Source organism: Idiotropiscis lumnitzeri, chromosome 6 (assembly GCF_059441095.1).
Source record: "Idiotropiscis lumnitzeri isolate Australia: NSW breed Sydney's pygmy pipehorse chromosome 6, RoL_Ilum_1.0, whole genome shotgun sequence".
In the NCBI taxonomy this organism is placed as follows: Eukaryota; Metazoa; Chordata; class Actinopteri; order Syngnathiformes; family Syngnathidae; genus Idiotropiscis; species Idiotropiscis lumnitzeri.
In genome coordinates, this window is record NC_142396.1 from 6,992,974 (window position 1) to 7,010,270 (window position 17,297).

General features: G+C 41.3%; 1 protein-coding gene and 12 non-coding genes across 15 annotated transcripts in view; 1 reads left to right on the forward strand and 12 right to left on the reverse strand.

The window, feature by feature from the left end:
* The window catches only part of reln (reelin), a 108,257-nt gene that overhangs the window by 32,471 nt on the left and 58,489 nt on the right, over nucleotides 1-17,297 (reverse strand). For all 3 annotated transcript variants that reach the window (XM_088298451.1, XM_088298450.1, XM_088298449.1), the window contains exons 3-4: nucleotides 12,444-12,582; nucleotides 4,947-5,017 (exon numbers count right to left, since the gene is read on the reverse strand). In XM_088298451.1, coding sequence (XP_088154577.1) covers nucleotides 4,947-5,017; nucleotides 12,444-12,582 — 210 coding nt within the window. The remainder of the gene's footprint in view (nucleotides 1-4,946; nucleotides 5,018-12,443; nucleotides 12,583-17,297) is intronic.
* Nucleotides 1,314-1,395, forward strand: trnal-aag (transfer RNA leucine (anticodon AAG)). The gene has a single exon. It is a non-coding gene; the product is annotated as a tRNA-Leu (tRNA).
* On the reverse strand, nucleotides 14,011-14,083 carry trnak-uuu (transfer RNA lysine (anticodon UUU)). The gene has a single exon. It is a non-coding gene; the product is annotated as a tRNA-Lys (tRNA).
* Nucleotides 14,249-14,321, reverse strand: trnak-uuu (transfer RNA lysine (anticodon UUU)). The gene has a single exon. It is a non-coding gene; the product is annotated as a tRNA-Lys (tRNA).
* On the reverse strand, nucleotides 14,487-14,559 carry trnak-uuu (transfer RNA lysine (anticodon UUU)). Its single transcript has one exon. It is a non-coding gene; the product is annotated as a tRNA-Lys (tRNA).
* Nucleotides 14,962-15,034, reverse strand: trnak-uuu (transfer RNA lysine (anticodon UUU)). Its single transcript has one exon. It is a non-coding gene; the product is annotated as a tRNA-Lys (tRNA).
* trnak-uuu (transfer RNA lysine (anticodon UUU)) lies at nucleotides 15,438-15,510 on the reverse strand. Its single transcript has one exon. It is a non-coding gene; the product is annotated as a tRNA-Lys (tRNA).
* On the reverse strand, nucleotides 15,676-15,748 carry trnak-uuu (transfer RNA lysine (anticodon UUU)). Its single transcript has one exon. It is a non-coding gene; the product is annotated as a tRNA-Lys (tRNA).
* On the reverse strand, nucleotides 16,152-16,224 carry trnak-uuu (transfer RNA lysine (anticodon UUU)). Its single transcript has one exon. It is a non-coding gene; the product is annotated as a tRNA-Lys (tRNA).
* On the reverse strand, nucleotides 16,390-16,462 carry trnak-uuu (transfer RNA lysine (anticodon UUU)). The gene has a single exon. It is a non-coding gene; the product is annotated as a tRNA-Lys (tRNA).
* trnak-uuu (transfer RNA lysine (anticodon UUU)) lies at nucleotides 16,628-16,700 on the reverse strand. The gene has a single exon. It is a non-coding gene; the product is annotated as a tRNA-Lys (tRNA).
* Nucleotides 16,866-16,938, reverse strand: trnak-uuu (transfer RNA lysine (anticodon UUU)). Its single transcript has one exon. It is a non-coding gene; the product is annotated as a tRNA-Lys (tRNA).
* Nucleotides 17,104-17,176, reverse strand: trnak-uuu (transfer RNA lysine (anticodon UUU)). Its single transcript has one exon. It is a non-coding gene; the product is annotated as a tRNA-Lys (tRNA).

The following is a 17,297-nucleotide window of genomic DNA, read 5'->3' on the forward strand; positions in this document are numbered from 1 at the left end:
TCCTTCAACGTCTCCTAATACTAAACACACTCAAAGCAGCTACGGAGGATTCCTGATACATGCAAGCCGTGCATTCTTGGTACGCCTTGTTTACGTCCTTCCTAAAGTGTTGTAAGAAGAGAATAAATAGTTTACAAAAGCAAGCATAGAGAAATTCCAACTAATCCACCCACTCAAAATCCTGTATAGCACATGCTTGGTTGATACTACGCTCTCTCAACAAGCCTTCTAAATTGCCTTTGGTCTTGCTACTGAGTCCAATTGGCTGCAGAAAAGCCCAAAAGTTTTCTTTTCTTTTATTGGGGGGAGTGGATAATCCTTTCTTTCTTCAAAAAATTGACTCATTTACTGTTTTCTTTCTCCATGCTTCATCAAGCTCTCTCGCTGTCCTACATCACGCAGAGCCGCTTCACCCTCAACGCTTCCGGACCAGACAGTGGTGCTCATTTCACTGGGATTAATACCCCCTCACTTCCTTAAAGACTTCAATTACTGCCTTCTCTATTAGCATCTCATCTCTGCTAATGCCTGTATCTTCCTAGCCAGGGTTTATAATCGAGCATGCACACACAGCGGCACACACATGACACATGCCCTTTTTTGCAGATTTTCACCAGCACATATAAACAGGAAAATAAATGGAAATTTAAAAAAAAAGTTGTACCAGGACTAAAAGCGCAGGAGTGCTGATGAGTATTTTTTGGGGATTGAATGATTGTTAACGAGCATAAGCTTTTGGCAGACTTAGACATCTGCGCACAAACGGAGTAGGGCACAAGTCATATTAAATCTTCTCCTCGACTTCCACTTTCAGTCCGATCCTCACTCTAATCTCCCCTCTCTCTTGGCTTTCTCTCGCCACTCCGTAAATGCCATCCGGCCTGCTCGCCCCCCCCTCCAGTTTGCTCTTTTTAACTTTGTCTGACTCACATCCTCGACAAGGCGAGCCGCGTTTGAAGTCGCGCTAACTGGCGGTCGCAATTATGCACTCCCCGGGACTCAGGATGCTGTTGTTTTAGCTTCAATGAATTACTGAGATTCTCTCGGGTCGGATTGCAACCACTCCAACCCACCCTGCCAAAAGTAGGACCTCTGTGTGCATTTCAAGTGGCATCATTACAGTAATCATATGACTGTGGAGACAGGTCAAGAAGCCACTTCAAGATGGTAATATTTCCCAGATGGTAACATTTACCAGTTCTATCCTTATTTTCTCTGATAAGTGTTTTAAGAGTAGTTGAAAGCAGATTTTTCACTCCAGCACCTTTAGACTAGTTATCTCAGTGTATCAGATTTTACAGCCCAGTGACCCTGGTAGCGTGGCCGAGCGGTCTAAGGCGCTGGATTAAGGCTCCAGTCTCTTCGGGGGCGTGGGTTCGAATCCCACCGCTGCCATCACTGTTTTGTGAAGTTCTCGAATCATCTGTCCAAGTCTCTCCAATATCTCGATTTAAAGATGGGCAACTTGACCTTTCTCAACTAAAAACCTTATCCAATGATGTTACCCACAATGTACTTCAACCGCTCTGGGCTGTCTTGTTCCATTTTTTATTAACATTTTGTCACATGCAGCCTTTAAATTGACTTTGTTGTGACCCGTTGACTTGTCTGTTGAGGAATCAAGTGGTTTTAGAGGACAAGACAGACTGATGTTGACTTACTTCCAGGGTTGGGTGTGCCCCACCTGACATGCAGCCGTATTGAAGTGTTGCAGTAAATGGATCTGAATCTCATGACATGTTGGCAAAACATTTGAGTTCCCAGAAGAAAGCAAATTTGTTTTTTTTCTTGGGTTGAAAAAGTTTGCGTACTCATCTCGAAGGATTTCAGTCCCATATAGTGGACAAGGTTCGCTTCAGCTTTGCTGAAGGTCAACACGCAGGGAGGGTATGAGTGAGGTGACGAGAGAGACGACGCCCTACATCACTTCTCTTTTCCACCGTGATCAAGCATCCCTCAGTGTGCAGTGGACTCTATGAGTTATAAATCCCAGTGATAATCCATCTGGGTTGCAGTGTACTGGTCCGGGCTCATAAACAGCAGATTTATTTCCCAACTGGAAATGAGGACCCAATGACGCCGGGCAGAACGCCGGGACCGCGGGCCTGCTGTCAGGAGGTGGGGCTGATGGACGGCCTGCTGGCTCGACAGGAACAACCTTTCGAGCCTTCACACTACAGCACAGTCCTCCACATCTCCTGCCTCTCATCGGGGGATGTACTTCATTTGACTAGCGTCCTGTCTTTTTTTAATACACTATTCAGCTACTCTAATATGCTTATATTTCAACGCATATCTGCTGCTTAAATCCCAACAAACTCGCCCGTTTCGCATAATTTTTAAACAGAGTGATTCACACTGCCCCATAGCCTAATGATTTTCCTATATTACAGTTTAAACCATAAATAGATGACAAACTATAATCCCAAAAACTTCAGTATAATGTCAAACTTATTTTAAATTAACCTTAAAACCCCAAGTAAGACTGATCTTATTCAAGGCCACTTAGCAGAAAAAAAAACTAAATAAAATAAAATGCAGCAACGACCCTCAGTAATTTCCGCTAACAGCCCAGGCTAAACTTAGCTCCATTTCGACATGCAACAATCCTAGAAAAGTCAAGATGTACAGTATCATTTCAACATACTACCTTGACACAAATGACAAGTTTCCTATTATTCAAGGCTCTGGTGCCTTCTTGTGGCATCTTAGGGCATTTCAGAGCGCACAAAACTGAGAATACGTTTTAGTTCCACAGAAATCTGTGTGAATATGTGAGCTTATCAAGAGCGACTCACAAATTGGTGGTGGTTGACTGTTCCTTAAAATTCGGTCTTGAGACCAAAACATTTACAATAGTGAAAGACAAAAGAAAAAAACTGCCAACCAAACTGCAGGAAATAAATAATGAGCTTGAGCAAAGATTTGAATACAGATGCCAATGCTTCAATATGTGCCAATTTCATTAAAAATGTGAATTGTTAACACTTCGAGATGAAGTTAATTGAAAAATTGCATTTTGGTGAGTTAAAGAGAAGCTACAAGTAGATGATGACATGACACTCCTTGGGATCGGGAAAATTCATAAATAAGATGCATCATTGCTTTAGCAACAATGGAAAAAGATGGGAATAGAATCCCTGTTCATAGTCTGGACTTTAAAGTAGTTAATATCGGCTGCTGTAAAAAAAAAATATTTAAAAAAATTCATTCTATTTTTTTTTTAAAACGACACTCACACACGTGAATATTTTTCATTCTGTGTTGCCAGATAAATAAAACATGCATAGAGAACTGGTCTTAAACCAAAGCAGGTTGGATTAAATATGTAAAAGTGAAATAAAAGAAGGGATAGCAGAAAAGGACTGCACCTGAGAGGGCACAACAGACTACAGAGTGCCCGAGACCAAGCAAAAACAACATTGCTTGACATATTATTCCACATGCTCTATATGCCCGTACTGTTTCGGAGCTCATTCACCTTCACTTTCTCTTAAACTAATCGCCTGACTAATCTCGATATGCGTTCTTTAAGTCGTCTCTCACTCCAACTTTTCTTTTCACTTTTCTTCCTCCCTCCTCCGAGGATCATAACCCAGCTTTAGATAGCAATCATTTCTGCGGCTCTTCAAAGCGTCAGTCTTAAGCAAATGAAGAGGCTCGGCTGGCCATGTGCTTTTTTTTTTTAATCTAAAATAATATTATTCCACTTTCACTGCTAATCTTGAGATTTCAAGTAACTTTTGGCTCTGAACAGCCTATAAATACTGTAGAAGTGGATGAAAATATGATACCTGTCAGATGTGTGAGGTCATCACAAAAAATGCTAGGATACTTTGATTTGTGCGCACGTATACTTAGTCATCTTTCCTTTTGAGAACAGCTGTCATCACTGTTCGCTATCATTTCCAGCTCTGCAGCCCTCCTTCATGGTGCGCACCCGTTTATCAGTGTCAAACCTGGATTTGTTTACTACAGAACATCATGTAGACAGCACTTCTAGTTGCTCTGCTGCCACATTTGCAGACCTTGAGGTTTAAATCTTAGCAGCGTGTCTACCCCGCGGGCCTTGCCACTAAAGTGATCTACTGGGCTTTCAAAGTGAGACACAATTCACGTCTTGGTTGTTGGTTGACTTCTAATTCGTTCCAATTCTAAATTCATTTTCCCAATAAGAAATTGTGTAAAGTCAGCGTGTCGCCATAATAAAACAGCACATAACTATACAGGTGATGAGGTAACATTTGATCATTTTCAACAGCCCTACAAGTTGAAAACTGGTTCTGTTCATCACTACACTTTTTTAGGGGTGGTGGTGTTGGGAGGTATATAATTTTTTTTAATGTATTGGCCAGTTTTTTTTATTTGAATTTTTTAATATTTGTATATATATATATATATATATATATATATATATATATATATATATATATATATATATATATATATATATATATATATATATATATATATATATAAATTCCATTTCTTGCAAGTCAAATTTACGCTATCAGGAGGAGCCTGCGAGTAAGCAAGGGCCTTCTTTTCTGTAAACAAGCGATTATACTCACTCAGCATACGGAATTGGACTGCGCTGTCTGTCAATTGCTTCTTAAGGCTGTCACAGAAAGTGGATAAGCAGTGTGCGCCATAAAGTATAAATCTCTGACAGCAAGAGGGGAAACAAGGGAGAGGGCTAAAAAGCTCACTTGAGCATAAGCTGAAATTAATCTTGCAATATCATGCCTCTTAGTATCCTGAGCTTCAGCTATGATGTTGTAAGCTATGCCACTGGAATGAAGAAGTGGAACCCTTATACCCTTTAACAATATGTGCCCATGAGGGGGACAATATGGATGTGAGACATGTTTTTATAGCTATTTATCTATCTATATATGTGTGTGTGTGTGGGGGGGGGGTGTACGTGTGTGTCTGTGTGTACTCACCTCCCTGTTCACAGAGTTGCTGGGCCAGAGCATCCTTGAAAAGGATCTGTCCTCGGTGTGTGGCTGTCGCTCTAAAGAGGAAATGAGAGGAATCAAGTTAAAAGAAAACAGATTAATTTTGTAGTCACCCAACATGCAGTCATCAAGCAAAATTTACGCAAAAAGACTAAATCATCATTCGGTCAATATTTTATTCTGTCAACAAACAAACGTAAAAAAAAAAAAAAAAAAAAGCAAGGTTTCACATTCCAACACAGTTTAATTAAAATGGGATTTCTTACCTCCTTAATTGTTATATAAATCCAAAGTATTTATGGACTTTTATAGTAGAAATATGTGCAGAAGTTAAAACATTTTCCAGCACCACTTTGCTGAACCGTTGCTGATTGTACCGTACATATGTGGCATGTATGGAATACAATATGAACCCCCCCGCACGCACATTAAGTGCATTATTTATATAAAGCCATAAAGCTCTTTTTGCATACATACGTCTTTCCTGCATGCTATTGAGCACCAAAGCCACAAAACATCCAAACTCATTCACAATTTACAAGGCGTTTAAAAGTCAATACTGGTCGACTTTGACACCTCCTCTGCCAGAACAATGAAGCATAAATGTCTTACTAATTAATATTTTCATTGAGTATATGAAAACAAACTTAGAAAGAATAAATAAAATTTGCTTGCTATCTGCTCTATAAATCTGATCTTGTGTCGGATCTAAGAACTTGTAGACACTAAAATACACACATAGCGCTCAGGCAGACCAAGATGAAAAGCAGGACATAAACCGAAACATTTTAGTTTTATAATTATATAGCCATATCTGTAACAGTTATTATTATGACCTTCCTTTATTGCAACCTCCAATGGCAGCTGTTTCATGGTTTTGGCTACAACAGTTTTTTTTTTGTTTTGCATACATCATACAGACAAAAGAGAAAAGAAATAATTGATATCCAGCTCAATTTAGTTAACGTTCATTTTTCACTGTCCTCTTATATTCGGTATGAAATTTTGCAACACGTACAACTGCCCCAGCGCGCAGACCTTTTATGGCTACGTTTGTTTTCGCTCATGAATAATGAATACAGCCCTCATTATTAAGTAATAGCTCTTGTGCCGTTGCAGAGCTGGGAGAAGGGGTGGGAAGTGGGGGGGGGGGCATACTTAATTATAGTCATATTTCAAAATTGGTTGAGAACTAATTTGAGTTTGGTATCTATGAATAAAAGATGATGCATTTCCAACAGTAGGTTGCAATGTAGGAACAAGCCTCTTAAATATTTACACAGGTTTACTAAATGTGAAAGCGCATAAGTTTGATGTGGGATTACTTTGAACAAAAAAAAGAAGTTTTACAGCTCAGAAGTGAGCCAAAGAAAATATCCATTTCCCTCAATTATCAAGCAATACGATTTCCGAGGCCAATTGCTACTACTTGGCGTCAAAGGAGACATTTTGTGTGTTTGTATTAAATTTGTATTATTGTTCACATAACAAATTTAATGTTAGCACAATAATTATCTTGGGTTTTTAAGTAGGAATTGGCCTTTTTCATTTCCGTATTATCACCATAAATACATAAGTAGCAGTCTTATAAAACGATACAATGTAGTCCTTTATATGAATACATTAAATTAATCTGGCGGACAATTGAGGTTCGCACGTTATCTTCCCAAACTCTCGCACACGGCCTCGTCGAAATATGAAATACCCGCGTCTGTACTACACTAAACACTGGGCCTATTAGCAAACACAATAATCAAATAAATAGCAATTGTGAGAAGCTAATGCTAATCCATGCTTCCAACAAAATTCAATGCAGCTCCGCCTACCTTGCGCCTGCCTACCCGTATTTGTTTGATTTATATTAATTAGCGTGTATTATGGAATTCAGGTCATGTGTTTGATTAAAGCGATACAGAGAGTGAGCACATTTAGTCGACAAATTGTGATTGTTTCAGTGTGACACTGGCGTCTGCCCTGCTTTCACACTCCAGCGGGCCCCTGGGTTTGGTGCGTGTGTCCCTCATTACACATGCCACACACCCACAACATTTATTGAACATTTAAATGTTAATTGGACTTTGGCTGGGGAGAAAAAAAAAGCAATTAGGGGGCTAAATGTTTCCTTTTCATCCTTAAACGGGGGCATCATTCATATCGTGAAAATAAGTGACATTCTCTCCTCACTCATTAGACTAAAGGAGATTCACGGAGATGAGAAGGTTGACGGGATAAAGAGGAAACTCGGAATTTGTAAAGGGGGAAATGATAACAAAGGCGCTGGGGTGAGACGGTTTGCAATTTATTGAGAAAAAAAAGAACAGATCAGGTGTAGATAGACTGCTGACAAATCTGTACAGCGCACATAAAAGCTGGGAATTAACGGACACACACAAATACAGACTCCGAGGCATATACTAGCGTTAACATGTATACAGATGGACAGCCTGTCACTCAAAGACCTCCCAAAAGAGCCGGGAGTGGGTAATTACGAAGCATGTCTTCCATGTTAGATTACATGTTGCTGTCAGCCATAAGTATCCCCCAGGAGCCACTTTGTCAGCTACACACACATACACGCACAAACACACACACACACTACAGTAGGATTATTCTAAAATTTCACATGCAGGTAAACATTTTACAAGAACATACAGGCTACGATTACATACAGTAAATATATAGTAAAAATCGCTTAAAGTGAAAATTCAGATTTTTGAGTCATTCGGAATAACCCGTTTACGTGGCTTGAGTGGACACAGAGACAGTATGAGAGCTTCGATGTTTTTCAGTCGCACCATCAAAACTGAGTCAAAGTCTCAAATGGACAGCTATTGTTAGTCTAAAGTCAAAGTCGATACACAGCTCTACTTTAAAATAAACCCTTTTGAATTTGAGGACACCCCATATTTTGTTGAGCCGATATAGATGTTATTATTTATATTCAGGAAATAACAGACGAGTCACTCAGAAATTGCAATGAGTTTCCAGTAATTTCATCACTAGCGCAATGGTTGGACATCCTTGAAAAGATGCAGCGGGCAGAGAGGAGCCCAACTCGCCCCCTCCTCCCAATACCGCAAAATTAATTGATAAAAGCTCTTGGAGCTCATGTAAATGTAATGGAGCTCAGCAGACGAAGGGCTTTGGGAGCGATTTGGCACATTACTTGCTTGTTAACACGGGTCAGTTACAGCTCCAAGGAGGCCGCAAAAAGCACCATCGCCCTTGTCGTCTTAGTAATAATAGTCTGTGATTGGGGCAAAGTGGGAGTAAATACTACAAACAGAAGAAAATTCAGCCTTGCTTAAAGGTCACATTAGGCCAAGTGGTGGCGAGGAAAAAAAAAATCCCCGCAGAGTCAACAACAGCAACATGTCACATCCGCTATTGATGCTGTCACTCACAACAGAGCGACATTTTGCGGGAACACACATCCCAGAATGGATCCTTTCACACAAAATTCAAGTGGAGCCGATTCCGCTCCCCTGTGGAATGTGCCACTTTGTTGCATTTAAAATGAAGTTGGGCTCTTATTCCCCATCGCCGTGCTCTATTTCATCTGGAATTCATAGTTGCCAGCAGGTGGGTATGCGCCCCCCTGGCGAGATTGTGTGATGGTGGTGCAGTGTGGATGAGATGAGGACGCTTTGCAACAATATTGATCACAGCCCTGAGATGTAATATGCATGGATCTATATGAGTGTGTCTCAGGTGTATATGTACAATTACTCGGGTCATGGATCAGTCCCTTCGGGAAATTGAAATCCCCCGAGGTCTGAATTTTCCAAATGTTTCGCATACAACAGCATAAAAACATCAGCACTGTATATCGAGCGACCTCACAAGACCTCAGTTCGATGAGCTTCGAGGAATTACCTCGAAGCATGTGCTGTTTAATTTGCACCTTTTTGGGTTATTTTACTGGTTACCTCATATTGTGCAAATGCAATATTTATCAAAATCCTGTTTGCACGAGTGAAGGCACATTCTATTGCAAAGAATGATTCTTTTGTTGACTTCCCTTTTAAAGCTGATTCATTTATTGATTTTTCTTTTTGCGATTAACAATGGTCAACTTAATTTGACACTTTACTGAGAAGAGGGGCAAAATATGGCTTTAATTAAGTGCCTGTTTAGTCCACGGGTTTGTATGTGACATTTTGACCCCATAATGTAACCATTAAATGTATTTCCTACTGGAAAATTGTCAGACAAATCTAATTTAATTTAATATAATGTATGAACATGTTTAAACCTAAAAAATAAAATTGTTATTTTCATGCCCTCCTGCATCTTTAATGTGATTCCCCCGAACCATCACTTAGTTTTGTTCTCACAGCACGAATCCATTGACGGCCAGGAGTTTTAATGAAGAGGGGAGCTCGTTAACCCCTCATTTCCTGTTAATATGGACTGGGTTATTGATTAGAATATACAGGAAATCAATGACATGGCTGTCACCTGCTGCAATTAAGTGTGCAATAGGTCATCTGTCAGTGGGAAGAATGACCTCTGACCCCTGAATAAAATCAGGAGCTGTCTTTTATTTTTCCTGTCTTCTGTTCATGCAGGCAACAGATAGAGATTTTTGACATGTTAAGATCTTTAATGAAAAGCCAAAGGAATAAAAAAAAATTGATCATTCAGTTGAGGATTAAGATGCTAAATGTTAGATTGTGACATTTTATATTGACACATGTGTACATAGAGACACTGTCGAGATTGCCTGCAGGCTGCAAGTGAAGCGGAATAAAGCCGCACAACAGACGTCTCGGCATTCAATAGAAGAAACTCTGAAGCATTTTCACCTTTGTGGTGTGCAGCCAAGCATTTGCTAAATGATAAAGTGGTGTGGACTGTCACATCAAAGCACAAAGAATCAAATGTGGGTCGTAGCTATTTTTTTTTTATGCCACTATGGACACACACATTGATCACAACTTCCTATTGTTCATGCTCTAAACGCAAGCAAAATTAGAATGCTGGCATCTGTCTTTAAAATCAGTTGTACGGTACTTTTGACTTGGAAAAGTAGTTTGAGTTCCAGTAGTGTGAGTTGTGTATTGATCTGTGCGTATGCGAACACCTTGTTCATCTTCCCCCTCTCCTCCAAGGCCTCCCTTTACCTTCCGTAGGTAATTTACAGCCTCGTAGAAAATGAGTTCTTCTGGATGTCCACGTCCATGCACTCCATCATGCTCCTCGGAGTGATGTGTCGCCACCAACCTTCCCACAATATCGGCCATAAAATTGCTCCGCAGCCACATTTTAATGCAGTGCCAGACCGGCGTTGGCCTTTTGAAGGACACTGGGTGACTGCGGCTTTAATTCAAACATTCACGGACGCTGCGTGGACACTCAATCAGAAGCCAAGCGCTACAGGCAAGGGCAGGACATGATCAAGTGTAATTTGTGTTACATCCAGGGGACCCCTCCCTCTTTTTTTATTCAGCAATTTGGGCTCACTCTCATCCCAGGTTGTCAAACACCAATGCTTTGTCACATGCTGTGTCAGAACAGATGTACAAGGCTCCCTGCTTTTCACTGATGCAATGAACTTAAACTAAATTACCTTTTTCTTTTACCGCCATGGATACACGCATGCGACATGAACATTTTAACAAAGTTCATGGCATATATTCTTTATCCTCTGCCAATTAGAGTAATTGAGAAACCTTTGTTTGTTTGTGTCTCCCGGATTATATTCAATTATGCTTTAATTACATGTTTTTATGAATTACAATATTACAAAGATTTTTGCTTTTTTTTGGGGGGGGGGTGCTGATATTAATTTCCATGAATTTTAATGGAGAAAGATGATTTGAGATGTAATAGTTTTGTGTCACAAGTGTGATCACAGAACAAATTAAATCTGTATCTCAAGTCACCATTGTATGTCTAAAAATCCCCCAACATGGCCATCGTAACTTCCAGGATAGTGCACGTATTTTCTCCTCCCGTTGACAAATCAAACTCAACTTTGATTAAAGTTGCCATAAAGTCTGAGAACGGTGTCATGTCATCAGGCTACCACATTTGTGGATGAAATAAATCTGAAAAGCGACAAAATTGTCAGTTCAATTTTGGAAATTACGACGTGGCCGTCAAGGTCACCAGTTGAATTTCTCCCAAGAGTTGCATCAGTGAACACCGGGGGACGCGTCATTGTGGGGGACAAATTGTTAGTGAAGAAGGAGGCTATAGTATGAACTGGACCTCAATGTGTGTGTCAGTTAGAGTGCGACAAGCTGACTTTGATAAGGTCAAGCAGGGGGGAGCCCTGTCGTCACACCCTCATGACCCTCGTCATCAGCAGTGACACAAACAATACACAATACAATACACACTAATACAAATACTTGGATGTGCATCACCCTCATAGGATGACGTGCTCAACAGTAATTGTGTTTGCTGGCAGACAGAGAAATCCAGTAAATCTGTTTGGCTTTGGGAATATTGTCTAAATAGCAGCTCCGCTTCATCAAATTCCCTCGCAGAATCTTTTTTTATTTTTTTTTTGTCAGTCTGACCAAAAAAGTCTCTATAAGACGATTACTTTTTGCGATTACTGCCAAAATGCTTCATTCTGTTGAGGTTTTTGTGAAACACTGATGTGTAATTGGCTCATTTTCCTTTTTTCTAGAGGACAACTGCTAAGGAAAGAGGAAAAAGGCAGCGATTAATTACGCCAGCTTATGAAGGCTCAAACATAAAACGGCAGTTGATGTACAAGTGACAGATTTTATTTTATCTGAATGAAATTTCTCTCATCTGAGCTACTACTTTTTTATTATTTGATAGCATGCACTTTGCATGAAGCACTTGACTGGTCCTAATTGTTTGAATACACACTTTTACAGCATTAGCAACTAATTGCTTTTGACAAACAAAAGGCACGTGGCTTGACTTGACAGGGCGCCCACTGAAGGGAATGGAAGTCAATTTTTACCATGAGAGAATTGTGCAGAAATGGATTCTGAGCTTTGGTGCTTCAGTGAAAGCAAAATTAGGAACATCTGGTGGAAGAGTGAAATCTAGGCAACCTTTCTCACTCGAGCGTGAAATATTCATTCACTCTTATCTTTCGGCAATCAAAACTAAATGATCAAGATCAATGTATTAGTTACAGAAGACGGATAAAATAAAATACGTAGGTTTTAGTGAATAGCTGCACGACAGTAAAATTTCCAAATGTGAATCATGATTGGGGAGAGGTTTCCTGTATATAACATGAAAAGACAGACTGCATAGCCTGCTTAGAACCCAGTCTGTGCTCAAACTGAGGGAAGAATACCCGTTCTGTCAGCTCATAAAGCATTGCCACAGCCAGTGGGTCAAAAAAAGGCCAGACAGCAGTGAATTGTACTGTCAGCCTGCGTTGGTTGGTATACGCATGTCTAAACAACCCTTGGTATTTATTTGCCAGACCTCTCTCAGCCATTAAAAACACACAAATAGGAGAGTACACAAAAAGTGACTTACAAGAAGTTGACGCAGCCAGTGCCAGGAGGTGGTGCGATCCAAACAAAGCTGAAACTGGTGGAGGGCTGGTGGCTCACGTGGGAGGCGACTACACTGCAGACAAACTGGGTGCCGCTGAACTGTCGCTCTGGCATCACACCTGGAAGAAACACACAAAGACGTGCATCATATGAATGTAATACTGTGTGATTTAACGGAACTGAAACTAAAATCTGTGCACTTATAGCATCTGCATTGGGCGATCGGTGCAGTATTGAGACCTGTTTGAACTTTCAAGGCCACCGTGGCTGGATATTACCCAAAACAATATTTGGCAAACATAGACAATATTAGAATTCAGGGAATGGGTTCATTACATTTATCTCTGGTTTTTGTGGGGTGCTCCAGAATTAACAAGGTCACTTGAACAGGGACTTGAAGCCTGGACCATTACATGTCTGATAATCTACCGACTGAGCTACCCAGGCTCCGCAGGGTACGCTCCTCAGGGGACTTCTCCAAAACTCAATACAGAGCATATGACGGAAAAATGACAGACATGACTTCATTGACAGAATACTAATATTCTGACAATGATTACATTACTGAAACATGTCTAGCTTTTGGGGGGTTCCTCTTAGTGTCAACAAGGACACGGGAACGGGGACTTGAACCCTGGAACCTCAAATTAAATGTCTGACGCTCTACCGACTGAGCTACCCATGCTCCGTTGGGAACTTTGTTTAGTGGACTTCTCCATAACTCAATACATAGCATACGACGGCAAAATGACGGACTTGACATAATACTAATATTCTGACAATGACTTCATTAATGAAACATCTCTCACTTTTGGGGGGGGGTGTTCCTTTTAGAGTCATCAAGGACGCCTGAAAAGGGACCCTCAGATTAAAAGTCTGATGCTCTACCGACTGAGCTAACCAGGCTCCGTGGGGGGGCTCTCCTCAGTGGACTTCTCCAAAACCCAATACATAGCATACAACGGCAAAATGGCGGACTTGACTTTGTTGACAGAACACTAATATTCTGACAATGATTTCATTACTAACAAAATGTCTCGTTTTCGGGGGTTCCTCTTAGTGTCAATAAGGACGCCTGATCATGGACTTGAACCCAGGACCCTCAGATTAAGTCTTATGCTCTACCGGCTGAGCTACCCAGGTTCAATTGGCGGTGTACCTCAGTGGACTTCTCTAAAACTCAATACATAGCAAACAACGGCAAAATGAGGGACTTGACTTCGTTGACAGAAGACTCATATTCTCAAAATGATTTCATTATTGAAAAATGTCTAGGTTTTGGGGGGGTTCCTCTCAGTGTCAACAAGGGTTCCTGAAAAGGGACTTGAACCCTGGACCCTCAGATTAAAAGTCTGATGCTCTACCGACTGAGCTAACCAGGCTCCATTGGGAGACCTCCTCAGTGGACTTCTCCATAACTCAATACATAGCATACAACGGCAAAATGACGGACTTGACTTCGTTGACAGAATACTAATAATCTGACAATGATTTCATGACTGAAAAATGGCTCGCTTTTGGGGGGTTACTCATAATGTCAACAAGGACGCCTGAACAGGGACTTGAACCCTGGACCCTCAGATTAAAAGTCTGATGCTCTACCGACTGAGCTACCCAGGCTCCGTGGGAGTTTCTTCTCAGTGGACTTCTCCAAAACGCAATACATAGCATACAACGGCAAAACGGCAGACTTGACTTCGTTGACAGAACACTAATATTCTGACAATGATTTCATCACTGAAAAATGGCTTGCTTTTGGGGGGTTACCTTTAGTGTCAACAAGGACGCCTGAACAGGGACTTGAACCCTGGACCCTCAGATTAAAAGTCTGATGCTCTACCGACTGAGCTACCCAGGCTCCTTTGGAGATTCTACTGAGTGGACTTCTCAAAAACTTAATACATGGCATACAACGGCAAAATGAAGGACTTGACTTTGTTGACAGAATACTAATAATCTGACAATGATTTCATTAATGAAAAATGTCTAGCGTTTGGGGGGTTCGTCTTAGCTTCAACAAGGACGCCTGAACAGGGACTTGAACCCTGGACCCTCAGATTAAAAGTCTGATGCTCTTCCGACTGAGCTACCCAGGCTCCGTGAGAGTTTCTCCTCAGTGGACTTCTCCAAAACTCAATACATAGCATACAACGGCAAAATGGCAGACTTGACTTCGTTGAAAGAACACTAATATTCTGACAATGATTTCATTACTGAAAAATGGCTAGCTTTTGGGGGGTTACTCTTAGTGTCAACAAGGACGACTGAACAGGGACTTGAACCATGGATCCTCAGATTAAAAGTCTGATGCTCTACCGACTGAGCTACCCAGGCTACATGGGAGATTCTCCTCAGTGGACTTCTCCAAAACTCAATACATAGCATACAACGGCAAAATGGCGGACTTGACTTCGTTGACAGAACACTAATAGTCTGACAATGATTTCATTACTGAAAAATGGCCAGCTTTGGGGGGTTACTCTTAGTGTCAAAAAGGACGCCTGAACAGGGACTTGAACCCTGGACCCTCAGATTAAAAGTCTGATGCTCTACCGACTGAGCTACCCAGGCTCTATTGGGGCTGTACCTCAGTGGACTTCTCTAAAACTCAATACATAGAATACAACGGCAAAATGACGGACTTGACTTTGTTGACAGAACACGAATATTCTGACAATGATTTCATTACTGAAAAATAGCTAGCTTTTGGGGGGTTACCTTTAGTGTCAACAAGGACGCCTGGACAGGGACTTGAACCCTGGACCCTCAGATTAAAAATCTGATGCTCTACCGACTGAGCTACCCAGGGTCCGTAGGGGATTCTTCTGAGTGGACTTCTCCAAAACTCAATACATAGCATACAACGGCAAAATGGCGGACTTGACTTCGTTGACAGAACACTAATAGTCTGACAATGATTTCATTACTGAAAAATGGCTAGCTTCTGGGGGGTTACTCTTAGTGTCAAAAAGGACGCCTGAACAGGGACTTGAACCCTGGACCCTCAGATTAAAAGTCTGATGCTCTACCGACTGAGCTACCCAGGCTCCGTGGGAGCTTCTCCTCAGTGGACTTCTCCAAAACTCATTACATAGCATACAACGGCAAAATGGCGGACTTGACTTCGTTGACAGAACACTAATAGTCAGACAATGATTTCATTACTGAAAAATGGCTAGCTTCTGGGGGGTTACTCTTAGTGTCAACAAGGACGCCTGAACAGGGACTTGAACCCTGGACCCTCAGATTAAAAGTCTGATGCTCTACCGACTGAGCTATCCAGGCTCTATTGGGGTTGTACCTCAGTGGATTTCTCTAAAACTCAATACATAGAATACAACGGCAAAATGACGGACTTGACTTTGTTGACAGAACACTAATATTCTGACAATGATTTCATTACTGAAAAATGGCTAGCTTTTGGGGGGTTACCTTTAGTGTCAACAAGGACGCCTGAACAGGGAGTTGAACCCTGGACCCTCAGATTAAAAGTCGGATGCTCTACCGACTGAGCTACCCAGGCTCTATTGGTGTTGTACCTCAGTGGACTTCTCTAAAACTCAATACATAGAATACAACTGCAAAATGACAGACTTGACTTTGTTGACAGAACACGAATATTCTGACAATGATTTTATTACTGAAAAATGGCTAGCTTTTGGGGGGTTACTCTTAATGTCAACAAAGACGCCTGAACAGGGACTTGAACCCTGGACCCTCAGATTAAAAGTCTGATGCTCTACCGACTGAGCTACCCAGGCTACGTGGGAGATTCTCCTCAGTGGACTTCTCCAAAACTCAATACATCGCATACAACGGCAAAATGGCGGACTTGACTTCGTTGACAGAACACTAATAGTCTGACAATGATTTCATTACTGAAAAATGGCTAGCTTCTGGGGGGTTACTCTTCGTGTCAAAAAGGACGCCTGAACAGGGACTTGAACCCTGGACCCTCAGATTAAAAGTCTGATGCTCTACCGACTGAGCTACCCAGGCTCTATTGGGGTTGTACCTCAGTGGACTTCTCTAAAACTCAATACATAGAATACAACGGCAAAATGACAGACTTGACTTTGTTGACAGAACACTAATATTCTGACAATGATTTCATTACTGAAAAATGGCTAGCTTTTGGGGGGTTACTCTTAATGTCAACAAAGACGCCTGAACAGGGACTTGAACCCTGGACCCTCAGATTAAAAGTCTGATGCTCTACCGACTGAGCTAACCAGGCTACGTGGGAGATTCTCCTCAGTGGACTTCTCCAAAACTCAATACATAGCATACAACGGCAAAATGGCGGACTTGACTTCGTTGACAGAACACTAATAGTCTGACAATGATTTCATTACTGAAAAATGGCTAGCTTCTGGGGGGTTACTCTTAGTGTCAAAAAGGACGCCTGAACAGGGACTTGAACCCTGGACCCTCAGATTAAAAGTCTGATGCTCTACCGACTGAGCTATCCAGGCTCTTTTGGGGTTGTACCTCAGTGGACTTCTCTAAAACTCAATACATAGAATACAACGGCAAAATGACGGACTTGAATTTGTTGACAGAACACTAATATTCTGACAGTGATTTCATTACTGAAAAATGGCTAGCTTTTGGGGGGTTACCTTTAGTGTCAACAAGGACGCCTGAACAGGGACTTGAACCCTGGACCCTCAGATTAAAAGTCTGATGCTCTACCGACTGAGCTACCCAGGCTACGTGGGAGATTCTCCTCAGTGGACTTCTCCAAAACTCAATACATAGCATACAACGGCAAAATGGCGGACTTGACTTCGTTGACAGAACACTAATAGTCTGACAATGATTTCATTACTGA